At 42.4% G+C, this 17,738-nt stretch overlaps 1 protein-coding gene across 4 annotated transcripts in view; it reads right to left on the reverse strand.

The window, feature by feature from the left end:
* Positions 1-1,310: 1,310 nt before the first annotated feature.
* The window catches only part of foxp4 (forkhead box P4), a 90,291-nt gene continuing 73,863 nt past the window's right edge, over positions 1,311-17,738 (reverse strand). For all 4 annotated transcript variants that reach the window (XM_085406239.1, XM_085406238.1, XM_085406241.1 and 1 more), the window contains 9 exons: positions 14,594-14,681; positions 13,256-13,339; positions 10,959-11,184; positions 10,585-10,661; positions 10,399-10,500; positions 7,257-7,378; positions 6,562-6,628; positions 5,330-5,502; positions 1,311-4,715 (listed from right to left, as the gene is read on the reverse strand). In XM_085406239.1, the coding sequence (XP_085262365.1) occupies positions 4,565-4,715; positions 5,330-5,502; positions 6,562-6,628; positions 7,257-7,378; positions 10,399-10,500; positions 10,585-10,661; positions 10,959-11,184; positions 13,256-13,339; positions 14,594-14,681 (1,090 nt within the window). In that variant the 3' untranslated portion in view covers positions 1,311-4,564. The remainder of the gene's footprint in view (positions 4,716-5,329; positions 5,503-6,561; positions 6,629-7,256; positions 7,379-10,398; positions 10,501-10,584; positions 10,662-10,958; positions 11,185-13,255; positions 13,340-14,593; positions 14,682-17,738) is intronic.

Below are 17,738 nucleotides of genomic sequence, written 5' to 3' on the forward strand. Positions count from 1 at the left end.
GGGAGGGGGTCAAGGGGAGTAGGGACACATATTGGCACCTGAAAGGACCAACAGCAATACCTTTCTAGAGCTCCGCAGTTTTTAAAGCAAGAGAGGGGCTACATATTCGTAAATTTTTTTTCCTCTTTCTCTTTTTCTTTTCAGAGGTTTTGGTCCTGTCTTTGCGGAAAAAAAGTCCTTCTGAGGTATCAATACATAATGAAGAAACTTTTTAGTTTGTTTTCCATATGTTGTTTTTTTTTCTTTCCTTAAAAATGCATAAATGCAGTACAGAGACAAAAAAGTATCAAAATAGACCTAGCTAAGATAAATATACAAACAGGTGTTACCTAAACCACTGATCTAACTTTAGTTCTTTTCATTTTTTTCTTTTTTTTAAAGAGATAATACATTTTTAAAAAAAAATCAGCGTCCCAGACGTTTTATGAAGAACCGAAAACAAACAAACCTAAAAAACATTGGAAAAAACCCCAAACTATTAAACCAAGATACCTGCAGCACTTAATATGATAAATACATATACTTCTGCATTAGCAGTACAGTATAGGAATCAGAGCTGAAAGCTTTACAATAGCTAAACAGGTTCAGGAAAAGAAAAAGAAAAGAGAAAGAAATCCCAACAGAGAAAAATCAAAGGACAAAATGGGAAAGAATGCCCTGGAGAGATAAGCCAAGCATCAATATACAAGAATACATCATGTTATGCCAAGGTGGAGAAAGAACAGAAGTGTTACATGGTGACCTGTGAACAATCTACATCTTTATAAAACAGCTTTGTTTACAGGTGTACCTTAAAGCACAAGTCAGAGATCATCTATGTACTGTATGCAGCAGTTCCTCTTAGTTTGGATATTACTAGTAGTGATGTGTTAGTCCTCTCAGTGTCTCTGTGAGTGTTTTGGTGAAAGGGGGTGCTGCAGTGTTGTGGGTCTTTGGATATCTGGATGGTCAGAGCCTCCGTTTGCACTAACCCCTAGCCCTGTTTCTACACTTCTATTATACCCCTCTGTGTGTGCATGTGTGTGTCTATTTGTGTGTGTGGCACTAATATATTCAGCCCATCACTACATCTGACAGCCAGCTCCCTGCAACAACACGCAGCCATTAATGACCAGCTTCTCATTGGCCGAGAGCTGCGCCTGATGATGAATATGCACACGTACAGTCAAAGCACACAGTTGAGAGGCTGTTCACATAGCTCGATGCTAATCGGGTACAGGAGTATGGTCAGTTTGAAACAGCTGATAGAAAACTGTTCATAGATAATGAGCACTTTACAGCACATTTGGAGACGTAGAGAGTGCTTCAGATGTGGTTTAAGGAGAGGTAGTCATTTTTAAATCTATGGAAAGTGAAACGCCTCTATGTTTTATTTTGTTTTTTTGGGCTCAAGCAGATGTATTAGGGAGTCCAGATCACCAAATACTTTTTTTGTTGCCACTTTTAAAGTAAGCGTTAAAACAATTTTGGCTTTTTTTTTAAATCATCATTGAGGATGAATGGAGAAAACAATGTTTAAGAGATTTCAGTCTCCCGTTGGCTATGTGTTGAACTGTTTTGAAAAGGAGGTAGTGTTATTTTTGGTTTTTAATCTCACTTCAAGATTTCTGTCTGCCACTTTGTACTTTGTAATAAATCAGTCTCTAATGTGACAGGAAACAGTCCTGTGTGAACGCAAACTCGTCGGAAATGTGATTTTTTTTTTTCGTTAAATAACAAAACCCATCTGAAGTGCAAGAGATAGTTTGACATAATAATAATAATAATAAAAACAAAACATTAAAATAGGAACCAATCTTTAAAATTACTTAACGTCCCTTGGTTGTTTTCCTCTTACATTGGTATATTTTTGCTGTTTTCCATTGTTCCCTCTTTATTGTATAATCAATAGATATTTGGAATAACTCCTCCCTGCCCAAAGATATCACTTTTTTTTAAAGCAGATTACAGTACACAACTTCTTCCTGTGAATGCTGAACATTTATGTGTAAAGAGCTTTCTCTTATGGATTTAAAACTTCAACAGTATCAATATAAAGTACCTATATAACAGCAGCTGTTTCAAAGATTTTTTTTCCATTTCACCTTTTGTTTTAAATCTCAGACAGAAAGGTAATTGTTGTGTTCAAATGCCTTGTGAGTGTTTATATTATTTTTTATTTTTAGGCCTGCTCACACTGTAGTCGGGCCACTCCCAGGATTGTGTTTGGAACACAGCTGAGCCTGAGTATGAGAGAGAGAGAGAGAGAGAGACGGGGCTTCATCTCTAAGTGCTTTTCTCTTTCTTCTGTGTTTCTGAGGAACTGTGCGAGGTTTGTTAATACTAGTTTTTGGCCTCATAAGTAATGTGGGTCATTCCTAACTGTCTCCAAATTGTAGTTTGCTTTACACACTTTGGTTTTTGGAATGGTCAGCACTGTAAGTCAGGTATAATTTTTCAACACAATAGTTATATGAATACAACAATAAGAATTCAAACTCCTGGTTTGTTGACTTTTGGACAGTTCTTAAAAAAATTAAATAAAAGAATTTAAAAAAAAAACAAAGGGAAAAATGAACTACAGGGTTTTTGGTTTTCTACATATTTCTTTGGTTACCTGTAACAAAAATAAAAACGGGAATAGGCAGATAATAGATTCAAAATAAATGTTAAATTTGGTATGGCACTGTAGAGAACAGTAATGCTTTTCTGCTAATGGAAACAAAGAAATCTCACGTGCTATTCCTTTAACGTAAACTCACACAGTGAATTGCAGCTAGCTTCTACACAGTAACTATTACAACCACAGAGCTTTGAATCGAAGCTGAGCAGAGTTGCCACATTTGGTGTCCCACAGAAAGAATCCCCCCTTATTTCTTTAACGATTTGGACACAGTTCCAGGCAGAACCTCTGTGGGATGAGGTATTCTCTGACTGCAATAATAATATATCTATATATAGTTTTAAAGCATCATGGATATTTCCCAACTAAATACACAACCAAAAACAAGTGAGTGAGAGATAATTAGAAGAAGAAAAAAAAAGATTCAGCTGTTAAATAATCTGTCTGGACAACGGCAACTTTAAGTGCTATCTCCCAATTTCTTGCCTGCTACGCTGGGGACAGAAAGGGAAAGGGGCGGGATTAAAGGATCAGGTAAATTGGGACAATACTGAGCTTTTTTTTGTGTTTTTTGTTTTTTGCCAATACTCATTTGGAATGGTGTGAACAACCAGAGTAAACTAAACAACTTACAATACAAAAAACATAAACAGCATCCATAGAAAAGGTACGTCAAAACGCCACCTTGGAAATATTGATCCTCAAAAATAAACAATGATAACAACAACAAATTAAAAAAAAAAGGAAATGACAAAAAGCTACCACACATTTTTTTTTCTTGTTATATTCCATAATCATGAACAGTTTCATTTTTTTTTTAGTCACAATATTCTGGTAGACACTTTCTCCATCGTTTCTTACAGATTCCCCTCTTTTTTCTTCTCTTTCTCAAACGTGTTCCGTGCTCATCACTCCATCTGCAGATGGACGAGAGAAGAAGAACAGCACCAAACGGTCCTATTCCTGCAGTCTTCTGGGGGTGGGGATGTGGAATGGGAGAGGATGCAGGAGGGGCAGGGATGTGTGTTCTTTTTTTCCCCACATAGAATCAAAGAGTTTTAAAGAAGTCCCTCACTAAGTGTCTTGCTGCTGGCAGAAGTTTGGGCAGGGACCAGGGCCGGTCACACGCAGATGTGGATGCGGGTGCCTGCTCTGCAGAAGTGTTAAAGTACTGTTGGAGGTAATCTTTGTAAGTATTCTTCCTTCCTCCTCATCGAGAAGCCCAACAGTTTTAGTCTAATCGGATCAAAGGAAATGGAAAAAGCAAGTGACTGGACTAGGGCGAAGAAGGAGAGGTATACTGCACAGCCCCTGATGACCGCTCCCATCTATATACACATGATCCTCTGCGTGTGTGTGTGTGTGTACGTGTGTGTTCTTTCTAACACACACATCTAGGTGTCCTCTCAACTGACGTAGAGATAAAATGGCTAGCCAGGCAGCCCGAGACAACAGAGAGGAGTGTGTATGCAGGGTGGTAGGCCGAGGAGGAGAGAGTGTGTGCGCGCGCGTGTTTGTGTCTATGTCCACTCCTCTAGAGGTTCTCTACATAGAGGGCAATTTTTCCAGGGAGAATGACAAGACATGGTGTGACAAGTGAATGAGTGTGTGTGCGTGTTTGTGTGAGTGTGTATGCATTAAGTGGTGTCATACCTTTGAGCCAAGTGTTGAGAAAGCAACACATGGAGGTAAAGCAGTGCTCCACAGTCTTATTTTTGTGTCTGAAAGTAACGAAGGTCATCTAACCCTGTTGTTTTTTTTTGTTGTTTTTTTGAAGTTACTCAATGTCATCCTTAGTTGCTTGAATTTTCTTAAAAACAAAAGAACATTCTCTTATTTTTCTCTCTTATCTGTTTTCTCATAAGTGTACTGTTGGTAATTTTTTTCCTCTTCACACGGGCGAGAAGGGCTCGGGGATTGGTCTCAAAAAGTCCCGTCCCTCCGGCTTGTCTGAGATCTGTCCTACTCCAGCTCCTCTGTGGGAAGATCCTCCTCCAGGTCACGCTCATCGCTTGGCAATGGCAGGCTGTGTGTGACACCAGCCAGGAGCGATACTGACCGGCTGTCCTCCTCCACCACTTCAGTGGGCTCTTCCTTCACATGCACTGGGTGGCTGGAAGAGAGAGCGGAAGAACAAATCATCAGATGCTGTCTTTCAGACTTTTTAAGTTTTTGAAATGCTGAAAAGAAGAAAAAATAATCTTTAAATATGCCACAAGGATTTCCTGTTTCCAGAAGTCTTGCCATGGTTTACGATAGCTTCTGGTTGCATTTATACAATTTTATTTAATGAGCTGCAATATTCCTGATACAACAACTTGCACACATTAGCACTGGGAAATGGGATATTTTGTTGCTGCTGGCTGATGTATCCTGTAAAATGTAACCAGTAGATTAGTTACTTCTGTGATTGAGGTCTCGGGAAATTTGCTTAGGTTATAATAGAACTTAAACTCTTCAGTGACACCTGTTCATTTACTTAAAGTCTACTTTTTACTTAAACCCAGGGGACAAGGTTCTCTTTAATATTGCCACTTTAAAAAAAATTTTTTTTATAATTTTAAAATTTAGGCATCTACATAAAGCTCTCCCACACTAAACCAAAAATATATCTGTGTCGATACGCTTAGCATATGGACATAATATTATGGGCATCCTGTTTTTCCTGGCAGCACCTGTATGTTCTGCATGTGGGAGTTTACACGTGCGCCTTTATGTACCACATACCTGTACTGTTGAGGGCTGAGCGTGGGGCTGCAACTGCCATTGCTGTTGACCTGCTCCACAGTGGAGCTGACATCATCGTGGCCCACATGCAGCATGTTGAGGCTGTGCGCAGACTGAGGGGTCACCAGGGGTGGGCTGTTCAGCAGGGACAGACTGCTTTCTGCCAGAGCCGCCTGGAAACAAGCGAGCCGTGTGGTCACTTTAAATATACAAGTTATCATGTTTGGAGAAAAAATATGTGGAGTTATAAAAGAAATGTGACAAATAGAAACATCTCTACTGATATATTTAATCTTTAATGATATTAGAGTGTTTTTATAAACCGAGCTGACATGGAGGTCTGCCTAAAATATGTAATTGGATGATAAGGAAGATTTTCCTTTCTGTACCTCTTAAAGCTCTTCTATACAGAGTGCCAGTGAGCACGACAAACCACTAGGGGGCACTTACATACAGTGCTTTCCATATCAAGGTCTGTGCTTTTACATTTAAGTCCCTGTCATAAGTGCGTGTGTGTGTTGACACAAAAGTCTCAGCAGTGTTGTTAAGAGAGACTGAGCTACAACCTCAATCTAAACACACACCGCGCAGCTTCCGCATCTGCAGGAGAGAGAATAGAACTAAAGAGAGCTGCCTCGGCCGCTATTCTAAATCCAGATGTTTGAAGACACAGGTTGGGGCCCTGCTTGGTATACTTACCCCACCTTCCCCTCTCACCAGAAGAAGGGGGGAAAAAAGACAAAAGGAATTCTCAGTGGCTCAGAGGTGAGTTTTCTAGGGCAGGCGATAATTTTATGCAGTAACCTTAATTGACAACTACTTGCTGCTATAAATCATCTCGGTCTCCAAAACTGCACATGCGCATATGTGTGTGTGTCTGTGTGTGTGTGCATTTTTGATTTGTACATCTGCACTAAAACAAGGAGAAGAGGTGGGTCCGGTGTGTGTTTGCATACTTGTGGCGCGCACGCGGTGATGAAGGTGGCGCGTGTGTGAAAAAGCGAGGTGGGAGGTGAGACTGTGTGTTAATGTGGGAGGAAGAAGAGGGGAGGTGGTGTGAACGTCGTTAGGGAATTGGCTAATTATAAGAGGGAATTGATATTAGTGTCCTTGATTATGACTGGCTACTAGGTGTGTGTGTGTGTGTGTGAGTGTGTGTGAAAGAGAGAGTGAAAGGTGGAGACAGAAAAAGAGATTGAGAGAAGTGGGGTGGTAGGGGGAAGGAGCCTTACCTGGTAGCTGGCATTTAGGGATCCAAAGCCGAGTCCTGAAATCATGTTTTTCACCAGAGTGGGACTTCTACAAATAAAGCGCGCGCACACACACACACACACACACACACACACACACACACACACACACACACACACACACACACACACACAAGCACAAACAAGGAGAAAAAGGAGGTTGAGGATCACAGATTGCATACACATGTGAGAAAGATGTCACATCACCAAAAGCGTTGCAACAAATTCCACAAATATGTTTGTTACTGAAATATCCACAGACTGTAAACAGACGCTAAAAACATGCACATGAAAGTCTCTGATATCTGGTGTGCAGGTGTGTGTGCATAATTATCCCTGGATTCTCTGGTGGTTGGAAAGAACATCTGTTTACACGCGCTAACAAGGTTTTTTCCTGTCTTGCATCTCACACAGCTGCTTACTAATGGAGTCGACAAACAGGGAAAAACGCACACACACACACAGTATGTACATTAATGGCCAGCAGCCCCTACTTTGTTTTTATTTGATTCCCGAGTTGGCCTCTCGGTAATAATAGTGGGTCCATTTAAGCAATCATAGTGCCAGCACCGATAAGCTCACACTCACATCAGCCTCAACCGTGCATCAAGAAAGCAAACGTGCGTGCGCATGTGACAGCGTGTTCACTTGACTCTGTGTATGTGTGTGGTGCTTACCCGGTCATCTTTGGTGGTCTCCTCTTTTGGTATTCAACTTCATCCACAGTCCACACGGCCCCCTTCACATTCTCAACACGAACAAAACACTTGTGCAGACTCAGGTTGTGGCGCACGGCATTCTGAGGAGACGAAGAGTGAAAAGAGGCAAAAAGAGTCACCGAGGATCAATCAGCTACTATTGCATTTTCATTGTTTAATATTTAACTTGACGCTGAGATTTCAGGTTTCATTTTGCTTTAACTTTCCTTGGACTCTCTTTGCAGAAACGATTATTCATTTTTTTTAAAATTTAGCATTAAAATTAGTCGGCCTCCTTTCTTGCCTCATAAATGTTCCAAAAGGGATGAAGAACCTCATTTTGCATTAATGCACAGGCTTATTGAAATAACTGTAAAACACTTTCTCAACTTATCCCGCAAAGTGATGAATTTAATAAGTACTACTACTGGTTTAGTAGTACTAATGTTTCCTGATGACTGCTGTTAATTTCATAAGATTTCATCCGTGGTCTTCGGTTTTACCTAAAGTGTAATGCAAAAGTTGTAACAGGAAGTCAAAAGCGTAACCACACTTTTCTACCCTTGCACTAAGTCTGTCACCCAGTTGGAGGCAAGAATACGAGCTTTCCATCAAAAGTTAATAAGTAATGCGACTTTAAGGATAGGAGCCGCAACTTCTTCAGCCATCGCTTTGCACCTCAATGTAGCTCCCTGTGCAGCGCTAACACAAGGCAGCGGTTCTCTAGTACTGTTATTTTATCACAGAATGCTTCTAATCAGTCATCATCAGCACACACACTTTCACAGAAACACACACATCCACAAGCTCTCAGACAGCCAAGCAGGCGGGCACACCGCTATCTTCGTCTCAACCCCCCAGGGACAGGCCTCCCTTTTCATCTGCTATTTGTAGTTTGTTCATGCCCAATTTCATTACCAATTTTAATTCGTCTATAATTAAATCCTGCATATTCTCTCTGACACGCTGTTCTAAGCCGAGAGGGAGGGACAGGCCAGGCATGCATCACTCCTTGCCGTAATTACACACGCAGATACACACATGCGCGCGCACACTCACACACATACAAACACACAGACACGTAATTACACAAGCCATAATCAGTGGAGGAACCCTTTCTCTCCCCCGCATCCCCTCAACCCCCGAGCCGTGATGCTAAGTTTTGTAAATGAGTCTGACCCCAATCTCTGCCCGCCACCCTGACAGCGCAAACACACACACAAGCACACAGACACACTCCAGACGCCAGTGCTATTGCAGTGCGATTTGCATTCGTCTCCGTGATGAAAGCCTAATTCTCCCAGTTAAAACATTAGCAGTCATTTACAGTGGGTCACAGCACATGTGCCACTCATCTCCACTCCCTTCGGCTGGGAGAAGTGTGTGCGTGTGTGTGTGTGAAATTTTGGAAGAAAGATCCAATTGTGTACCTCACAAATGAGAGAAAATAAGCATTGAAGGTTCACAGATGTTAATCCGAGTCCTATTGCTATTATATTGCTAATATTTGAACACGTTGATGTTTCTGACTTGATGCATTCAGGGCCAGGCTACCTGCATGTGATGCTACATAAAGTAGATGTAGTGAACAAACAAGCAAGTGCCAGTACAGCCTCTAATTTGGCCCTGATTGCATTTCTTCAACATAAATTTCATTTTTTAAATTTAATAATAAAAGAAAAACACCTACAAAAAAAAAGATTATTACTATGAGAATCTACATTAAAAAATAACAGACCCCAGCCCATCGTGCAGCACCTTGAAAAAACACTTAGCACTCATTTCCTCTCTTCTCTCAATCATCTTTTTCTTTCTCTCTCCCATCTCTTCTTCATTTTCTGCCCCTCTCTTTCTCTGATCAATGACTTCCACTCCCTGACACCGCTGCTCTGCTCATGAAATATAACGGCTTATTAAAGGACATATATCTCTACGGCCCCATTTGACTCACTGGGCTGCTATATAAATACATAAGGCCATGCAGAGCTATATTTAAAGGTCTTCTAGGCCAGCGGCACAGGAAGCAGACGCCAGACATTAATAGTTAAAATTCATAAAAGTCAGATGAGGAGGTAAAGATATTCCTGGCTAGCCTGTGTTAACCATTTGCACAACTCTCCCTCTGTCTTCATCTCATTCTTCCCTCCTTGGTTTGGGCTATTAGAAGAAGCCCGTGGTCGTCCCCTTCTCACTCCTTCGCTCCTTTCCTCACATTCCCTCTTTCTGACACCCAAATTAGTGTGAGGTTTCAGTAAAAATGGGTCACCTACAATGGTGAGATCAGGCCAGGTGTGTGTCTGTGTGTGTGTATTAGAGAGAAGGATGAAGAGGGAGAAATGGGCAATATAGTGTGCGATCATGAGCAGTGTGTGTTAGCTCTGTATGTGTTTCTCTGTAATGAGGCTGCATAACAGCTAGAAGTGTCTTTGCTTGACTAAGTGGGGTCGACAATCCATGTGCCGCGTTGCAGGTGAGAAAATTGTTTAGTCCTAAGAAGGAGAGAGAGGGAGCGATAAAGAAAGAGGAATGGAAAGCGTGAAAGAAAGAGAGCAGAGGAAAACTGTCTCATAAAGGACAGAAACAGCCAATAACTGTCAAATCAGTCATATTGGTGGGTGCTGAGCAAAGTCAGCCTAAGAATCTGCGTATGCAGGGGTGTTCAGACCGTGACTGTTATTGTACTCGTATCACTACGTAAGTGTTCAGGTTAGGCCTTTAAACTGACACAGCTGACTGCAAAGTACAGTCATTTTTTTCAGTGTTTCAAATACATCTAATAAGTTTGCATCTTCTTGGGTTAGGGGCTTCAGCAGAGAGCACAGACGAAATTTACATGTGCAATAATCAGCTTTAAACCCAGCCCAGTTGTTGTTTTAGCCAAAATATTATGCTGAATTCCAGACTTTCATTTACTAGATATGGCCCAGCTTGTTTTGCTCTATCATCTAAACAGCTCTAAACTAGTTTGTTAATTGGCTCGTTTTACTTCTGCTCTCGTTTATTTTAGATTCACTGAATACCGTGTTGTACCAAAACCAGAGATTAGTATAACTGCAATACGGAGGGGATTCAAAAGCCATACAAATGGGAAAGTGCAAAGGCGCATGCGGTGTGCCTTTACCTTCCACGTGGCTGTGTTTCTCCTGAAATAGGCAAACTTCCGTGTAAACCAATTGTAAATCTCGTTGAGAGTCAACTGTCTGTCTGGGGACTCCAAAATGGCCTAAAAGAAAGGAGAAATGGAACAAAAAGGTTAGAGGAGGACACAGACGGAGAGATGCTGATAAGAATCATTAGAGAGACTCACATGACGTATAAGAGAGGCGTAGGTAAAGGGAGGCCTGACATCAGCATTCTTGTAGAACTCACAGTTCTGGGCGAGCTCTGAAAGACAGAAGACATTTCAAATGAGCTCATGTGAGCTTATGCAGAGTTTCTGAACTAATAAAACTAACACTATAATATTTTTCAGGTACATGAAATCACTGAGATGCGAGGAAATGCCCTCTTTTTTGGCTTTGGCAAAATAAAATGCAAAAATATATAAATGTAAAGCAGCAGTCAACACCTCAGGTCTTTCTGGACTCCAGAAAGACTATGTTGCATCACTAACAAGTAATGGTATTCTCAGTAAAGTACTGTGAGCATCAGGCGATGGTGAAGATGGATATTTCAGTCTACCTGAGGCGATCGGGGTGCAGTACTTGTCGGAGTTGCGCCTGCGTATGGGCCCAACAGCGTGCGTGTGTGAGTGGGAGTGTGTGTGCAGGCTGGAGGAGCTGATGACTGAAGGCCCCTGGCGCAGTGGGGTGATGGGGGTGGCAGCCGAGGTGGGGGGGTGGGGAAGACCCTCTGGGTAGGCCTCGCTATCCCGCTTTAAGAGAGAGCCGCTGGAAGCCAGGTTCAGCTAGAAAACGATACACACAGAACGGGCAAATTGTTTCAAAGCACAAAAAAAGAGAAAAAGATCCTTTTCATGGTCCTTTCCATGAAGACTGTTATTTAGGTTGGGCTTATAAAACTTCATTGTCTAACTTTATTGTTTATGTACTTAGTGTGTTGAACTTTTTAGTTCTGGAACGTCAAATAGGTTTTCTATTTAATTAAGGCGGACCTTATGTTTACCTTAACCCTTTGTCATCTGTCAAGGTCTGGAGCTGGTTACAAAGAAAGATTATCTTTCTTTCTTTAAAATCATGGCAAGGAGGAGGTGAAAAGACACCTCACCTCAGGCATTTCACCCAGAAAATTCATAATGTTTCAGCTCAGAAGCGGAATACTATTATTAAGTTCCCCTGCTATGCTGTACATAGAGGACAGAAATGCAAACACACACACCGGCAGGCCCACTTCCTTCCTGATGACTGAAAATTATACCAACCATTAATTTGACATTATTTAACCTATCATAATAGGCTGCTTTATTCAGGGGCCACTACTAATGTTAACTCATAAGGAAAGAAAGGCCTTCAACACTCCCTGTGAAAATGTGGTCCTATCATTTGTGCAGAACCGCACACACTCATACACACTTGAGCGCTTGAACACACATGTATACTTATACACACACTGCACTGGCTGCAATTAACCCTGAGCTTACAAAAACAAAACCACACGACAGCATGTTTTCAAGAAGGGAACACACACATGCGCTTTGCGGTGGCGAAGTCTTCACGGACCAATTCGGCCCAATTAGGCAGAGCCTTGCACAGATACACACTTGAACGCACACACACGCACACACACACACACACACACACACACACACACACACACACACACACACACACACACACACACAGAACCACTACATCCAGTCTCTCTGGGAGAGCTGTTGTAAGGCTGCTAGTTTAGGACTAATTAAAACCACTAAGTGTGTGTGCACGTGTGTGTTGTCTAGATGTATGCAAAATGTGTTGAATCGCCTCCTCTTTACTCTGCCCCCTCTCTGTACCATTTAAGCTGACTGGAGAGGGCGGGGCTGTTTAACAGGTACTTCATTAAAGCTGCAACCCTGCCCCATCACCACGGCAACAGTCGAACACTGTTAATTGAGGCCAAGCTTTGTTTCCATTCCTGATGCTCCTCCTCTGCCCCTCCTTCTCCAATCCCTGACCCTGAGGCTCTTCTCCAGTGGTGACAGAACACGCCTCTTCCTGATTTCCCATTAGATGAAAATGGCAGCTGATCCCCCTGCGATCAACACATCATCCAGGCAGGCGCACAAGTACGCGCGAGCACACGCGCACACACATTGCCACTCGGCTGCACCCATTTATATCCTCAAATTAAGACACTCTACCTCTAATTGACAATTAATTTCAACATCTTCATATTTTAATAAGACTCCTCGTCAATCTGAATAATGAAATATTCATTAGATACCTAATAACAACCTCGCCAACCAGTGTGGACACACACAGACGCACGCGCCATGTCAAATTTCTATCCTATGTTGTTGGCACACACTGACAATATTGTGAGAGGCTGTTTTAACTGCTCTCTCTCATAGACAGGCTGGGAAATCTTAATTCTCAAATGCAGGATTTGTTTAGAAAAATGAAAGGAAACTGACACAGTTTGAATGTGGGGATTTGTTGCAATCTCTAACTTTGCATGTGGAATTAAAACATTGTGAAAGCCTACTCTTCTGGGAAATTCGATGCACTGTATCATTGCAAGTTAAAGACAGAGAAAAGGAGAGTGAGGAAAGAGATGAAAAAAGTGTGGAAATGTGTAGCAAAGTATAAGGAAAATTAAAAAGTAGGCCTTTATGATTCATGAAAAACACATTAACTCTCATTGGTCAATAGGGGGCGTCGATACCAAACTGAACAGTAACAGAGGAAGGTTACTGTACCCAGAAGGGTAGAAATAAAGAAAGTGAGCTATTAAAAGAAGATTGTGGGTGAATAAGAAGGAAGAGCGTTAGGTTTGGGGTCACATGTCATGTGACTGGACTTTGGGTGTGTACTCACAGGTTGGTTAAAAGGCTTTGGCTCTGAGGGGCGCATATGCAGGTGGGTCATCATGGCCTGGAGTCGCTCGCTCTCTTTCGCCAGCTGAAAGACACGAGCGTGGACAGGATTACTTTGATATACATTTAATTTCACAACCCTTTCATTTATAGTGTGGTATTGGCACATCCTACAATTCCAAAACCGGTCAAGCACCACGAAGAACATGAGCGTGAGCCACCTCAGCACCAGGCACCCTCTCGGACGCTCACGCGAGTCTGCAGACACAACTGTCCTCATTTGACTTTGATAACCGCTGTTTAAAGGGTGATGTTACAGTCTGAGCTGAATCCCGTGTGTGTGTGTTTGTGCTGGAGTAGCAGCGTACACAAGTGTCGCCTCTAGAAAAACAAAAAAACGGATCCACGCCAAGGCGAACGCGGCGATGTGTGTCCGAGTGCAAATATGAGAAATTTAAAACACGCTTCACGCATGTGTGTGTGCGCCGTGTGCGTGTTCGTGCACGCGAGGGGCAGAGCGGTGGGATGCCGATGAAGTGACATGTCGAAGGAGAGAGAGACGGCTGTCCTGATGTGATGTGACACCAGCTGCCTCTCTGTCACTTTGTGTTCCCTGGTGGTGGCTTCAGGGGCTGAGCTAAACGCTGTTTACCACTACTGCCAAACACAAAAGCTAACCCTAATTCTGGACCCCCCACCCCCCCACCAGACACACACAAACACACACAGGGACGTGGCCGCTGTGTTCAGTAAACCGAATGTCCCAATGCGCGCCAAAAGACTCGTGACAAAGGATGAACTGAAGCTCCGCCATCACGTGATGTCACATGCTGCTGTTTCTGATGTCACTTCCAAAAAAAAAAAAAAAAAAAAAAAAAAAAAAAGACTCGTCTTTGTATTTGAACTTTGTTTGGAACTTTCTCACATTCGGCGCCGTTTAAGAACAGCATTTCACTTCTCGTTATTTTGCTTCTGCGGGACCATTCAGATGTTTCAAGAGGGTTTGCGTGCATGAACCACTCTGAGAACAAGAGACTCCTTGCAGCCTGGCCCTCCACTCTCTAGCTTCTCTCTCACTCTCTCTTTTCTTTTCCTTTTTCTTTTCTCTTCCCTCCCTCCTCCCCTCCTCTCAGCCTCACTCTCTCTTGCTGGTGACCAGAGAAGCTTTATAATTGGAGCAGCAATGGCAGCTTCCCTGCTGACTGCTCCTTTTAAATTACAAGCTCCACTGCTCTCCATAAACTCTGCCCTGCCTCAGACGAGTTGCGGCCATTGACAGGCTGAAACAGTCTTCATGACTTTGTTTGTGAGCAAACGAAAATGAGGTGTTCTTGCTCACCTGTATCTCCAGCTGCTGAACCACCTGCATCTGGACTCGGCACTGAGCAGTGCTGCGGTCATCTAGGGCATGCTCGTTGTTCAAGTGCCTAGAGGGGATGAGAGAGTATCAGTAATTTACTCATTTTCTGGGAAGTGATTTGATATCTGCTTGCAAATTTAAAAATTTTTTTTAAAGCGTCAAGATCAAAGAGCCGCTAGTCCCCACTCAATTAAGATTTTTAAGTCAATAGGATTATTGTTGAATCAGCTTGCAGGTCCTGGATGATGAAGTAACAAAACTCGGCTCTTTTACATTTATTTAAACTGAGATCTAAGCTGCTTCAGTGCTAGAAAAATAAATCACAATCTTGGAAGTTTATTTTGTCTACTGAAGGACGCGGCAGCTGTATTTTGTGTGTGTGTGTGTGTGTGTGTGTGTGTGTGTGTGTGTGTGTGTGTGCGTGTATACTTCATTGGTGCTTAGTGAACCATGATCCAAGACAACCACCTGGATATGAGCTCATGTGTTATTGCACAAAGCCTTATCTTAAGACTTTCTGTTAAACTCCTCTCCACATATTAACGCTGGTGTGCATCTGTGTGGTGTGTGTGTATGTGTATCGGAATGGTGGCGCTATTTGTTTCCTCAAATGTGGGAGGACCTGGGACCTTCTGATCTTTCCCAGATCACCCCTCCCTGTCTCCCTTCCACCTTCCCTTTCTCTCTCTCTCTCTCTCTGCACTGTCATCGCCAAGGTTATTCCCAGGTTGCTGCTGTCTGTGCATGAGATTGCGCGGTCATATATATGTCGTTGTGTGAGGGTAGTTAAGCCAGGCTGACTCATTAGATGTCCTGCTGTGTTAACTTTTAATGTTCATAAAGTCACTTGCTTGTTGTGAAAGTGCGGAAAAGTGCGGAAATGCACGTTTGCACGGCACGTACGGCATTGCGCGTCTAGCAGAAAGTAGAAAGTTGGGCAACATCAGGCGAAGACTAGAAATGAAAGAAAAACAATGATGTCATGGCGGGGCTAATCTAGGCAGATAGATGGCTCAACACAAGTGCACGATAATAATAACAAAAACATGATCTCACCCCTCTCACTCGCTCTCTCGCTCCCTGTCCGTCACTTATACTTTTGTCGACTCTCCCCTTCCCACTCCTCTTCCCCCGCAACTCCCCAAATGCCTATGATTCACACTCATTCCAACTGAATCTGCCCCCCAAACCCTCCCCTCTCTCTATAGCTGGGCCATAAACAGTAGCGGGGTTTTTTTTTCTTTCTCGATGTGTCCCGACAATGAGGCTCTGTTTACTCCTCTGAGTGCAGGCAGACAAGGCTTTAACCCACATTACACCCAGCTCCACCAGCCACAGCCAGAGTATTATACCAGAGGACAGGGAGGAGGAGGGAGGGAGGGAAGGTGGGCAGAGACAAGAGGAGAGAAGAAAGACTTGAAATAGTGAAGTGTCTCCTTCCTCTGTTCTTTTGCTCTACCCTTTTCCCTCCTGGGGCGATGACTAAGGCTCGCTGGAAGGGAGCGCACGGTTAGACTGATGGCACTGTGTGTCGCTGCCTCTATTTTTTCATCTTCCTCCCTCTCTCGCTCTCTCTCTTACATACACACACAAACACACTCTTTCACTCTCCTTCCATCTGCCCTGGGGCTACATGAAATGAGACACCAAACAACAGCTTTCCTCTCCAAACTTTCCCAGCCTGCCTGCTAGCTTTGATCTGACTGTCCGATGCCATCACAATCACTATTCACAGTTCTGTGATGGTGTGTGTGCGTGTGTGTGTGTGTACGAATACGTATTTCATCACCCAGGCTTATTAATATCTCCACTGTCCAAATAGCTAAGAGTTTCACATAGATAATGAGTGTGAGTTTGTTTAAGGCTTCATTAGAGGCTTGTGAAGCCTTCATTATCAGCCACGGTGCCATGGGGAAGTCCACAGTGCTACGTGTGACAGGAGGTGGTAGGAGAATGTCAAGGCCGAATACTGCATCAGCATCGCACAGTGTATCCAAACTGGTAAATAACAGAGGGAGGAGTGAAAGTTAAGTAGAAGGACGCAGAGCGAAAAGAAGTGAGAGAGGGGTTTCTTGCTCTCACAGAGACCAAAAATCATAAAAGCCTACCAAATTAAAGAATGGCTTACAGACCAATATTTTTAAAGCACATCAGTGATAATTCTACATAGCTAGACCAGTTGTCTGCCTCTACTCAAGCAACAATGTGATGTATAAAAATGCACGTGCAAACATGGAATTATGGAGATGGAGGATTCTGTTCTTCAAGGAAGACAAAGACTCAGAGAAAAACGAAGTGAATCTGTGTACCAACGTGTGTTTGTACATGTATGCATGCATGTGCCTGGGAGCTAATGTGATGTAACATATTGCAACAAATGAATTAGCCAGGAAACGCAGAAGTGATGTGTACGATTGACATGTACATTATTAGCATTATTAGCTTTTCTTTGTTTTGCCTCACCTTTAGTTCATACAGGTAATCTAAATCAGACATTGTGAGTTTTATTGGCTTAAATTTTAAAAAATGGTTGTTTTGTACTGGTGGTAAAAAAAAAAAAAGAAAGAACTTTTAATGTTTGAATCAAACCTGAACTTTGGTCGAGGATTGCAGAAATATTTAACGTTTACAGTTTTACAGTTTCATTGCCATTTGAAACTGTAAATAATGCCAACTAATTACTGAACAGACTTTGATTATCTTTAACTGTGTGATTTCTTTTTAACAGAGAATTTGAACGCATCTAGAAATATTACTATTATGACCTCTCCAAGGGAAATATATGCATGTCCCTATAACAAACTCTTTAACAACAACAACAACAACAATCTTTATTTTTAGAGCACATTTAAAAGCCTTGGGCATACCAAAGTGCTTTACATAAAACAATAAAAAATAAAACAGTTCACACATAACAGCTGTAAAGGGGATGGAAATGGAAAATGGACAATAACAGAAGTGGGGTCAAAACAGAATCCTTTCCACTTTGACTTTTCTTCTACTTGCACTATTAAATATATACTAGGCATGTGATGTAAGTGGCAATCATAGTACAGCTCAGATTAACAGATATGTCAATCAAATGTAGTGTAGGGTTGTCTGATTTTACGCTGTGGGCCACAAT

Source organism: Rhamphochromis longiceps, linkage group LG5 (genome assembly GCF_057381845.1).
Source record: "Rhamphochromis longiceps isolate RC_006_pf linkage group LG5, R_longiceps_female_GT1.1, whole genome shotgun sequence".
Taxonomy (NCBI): domain Eukaryota; kingdom Metazoa; phylum Chordata; class Actinopteri; order Cichliformes; family Cichlidae; genus Rhamphochromis; species Rhamphochromis longiceps.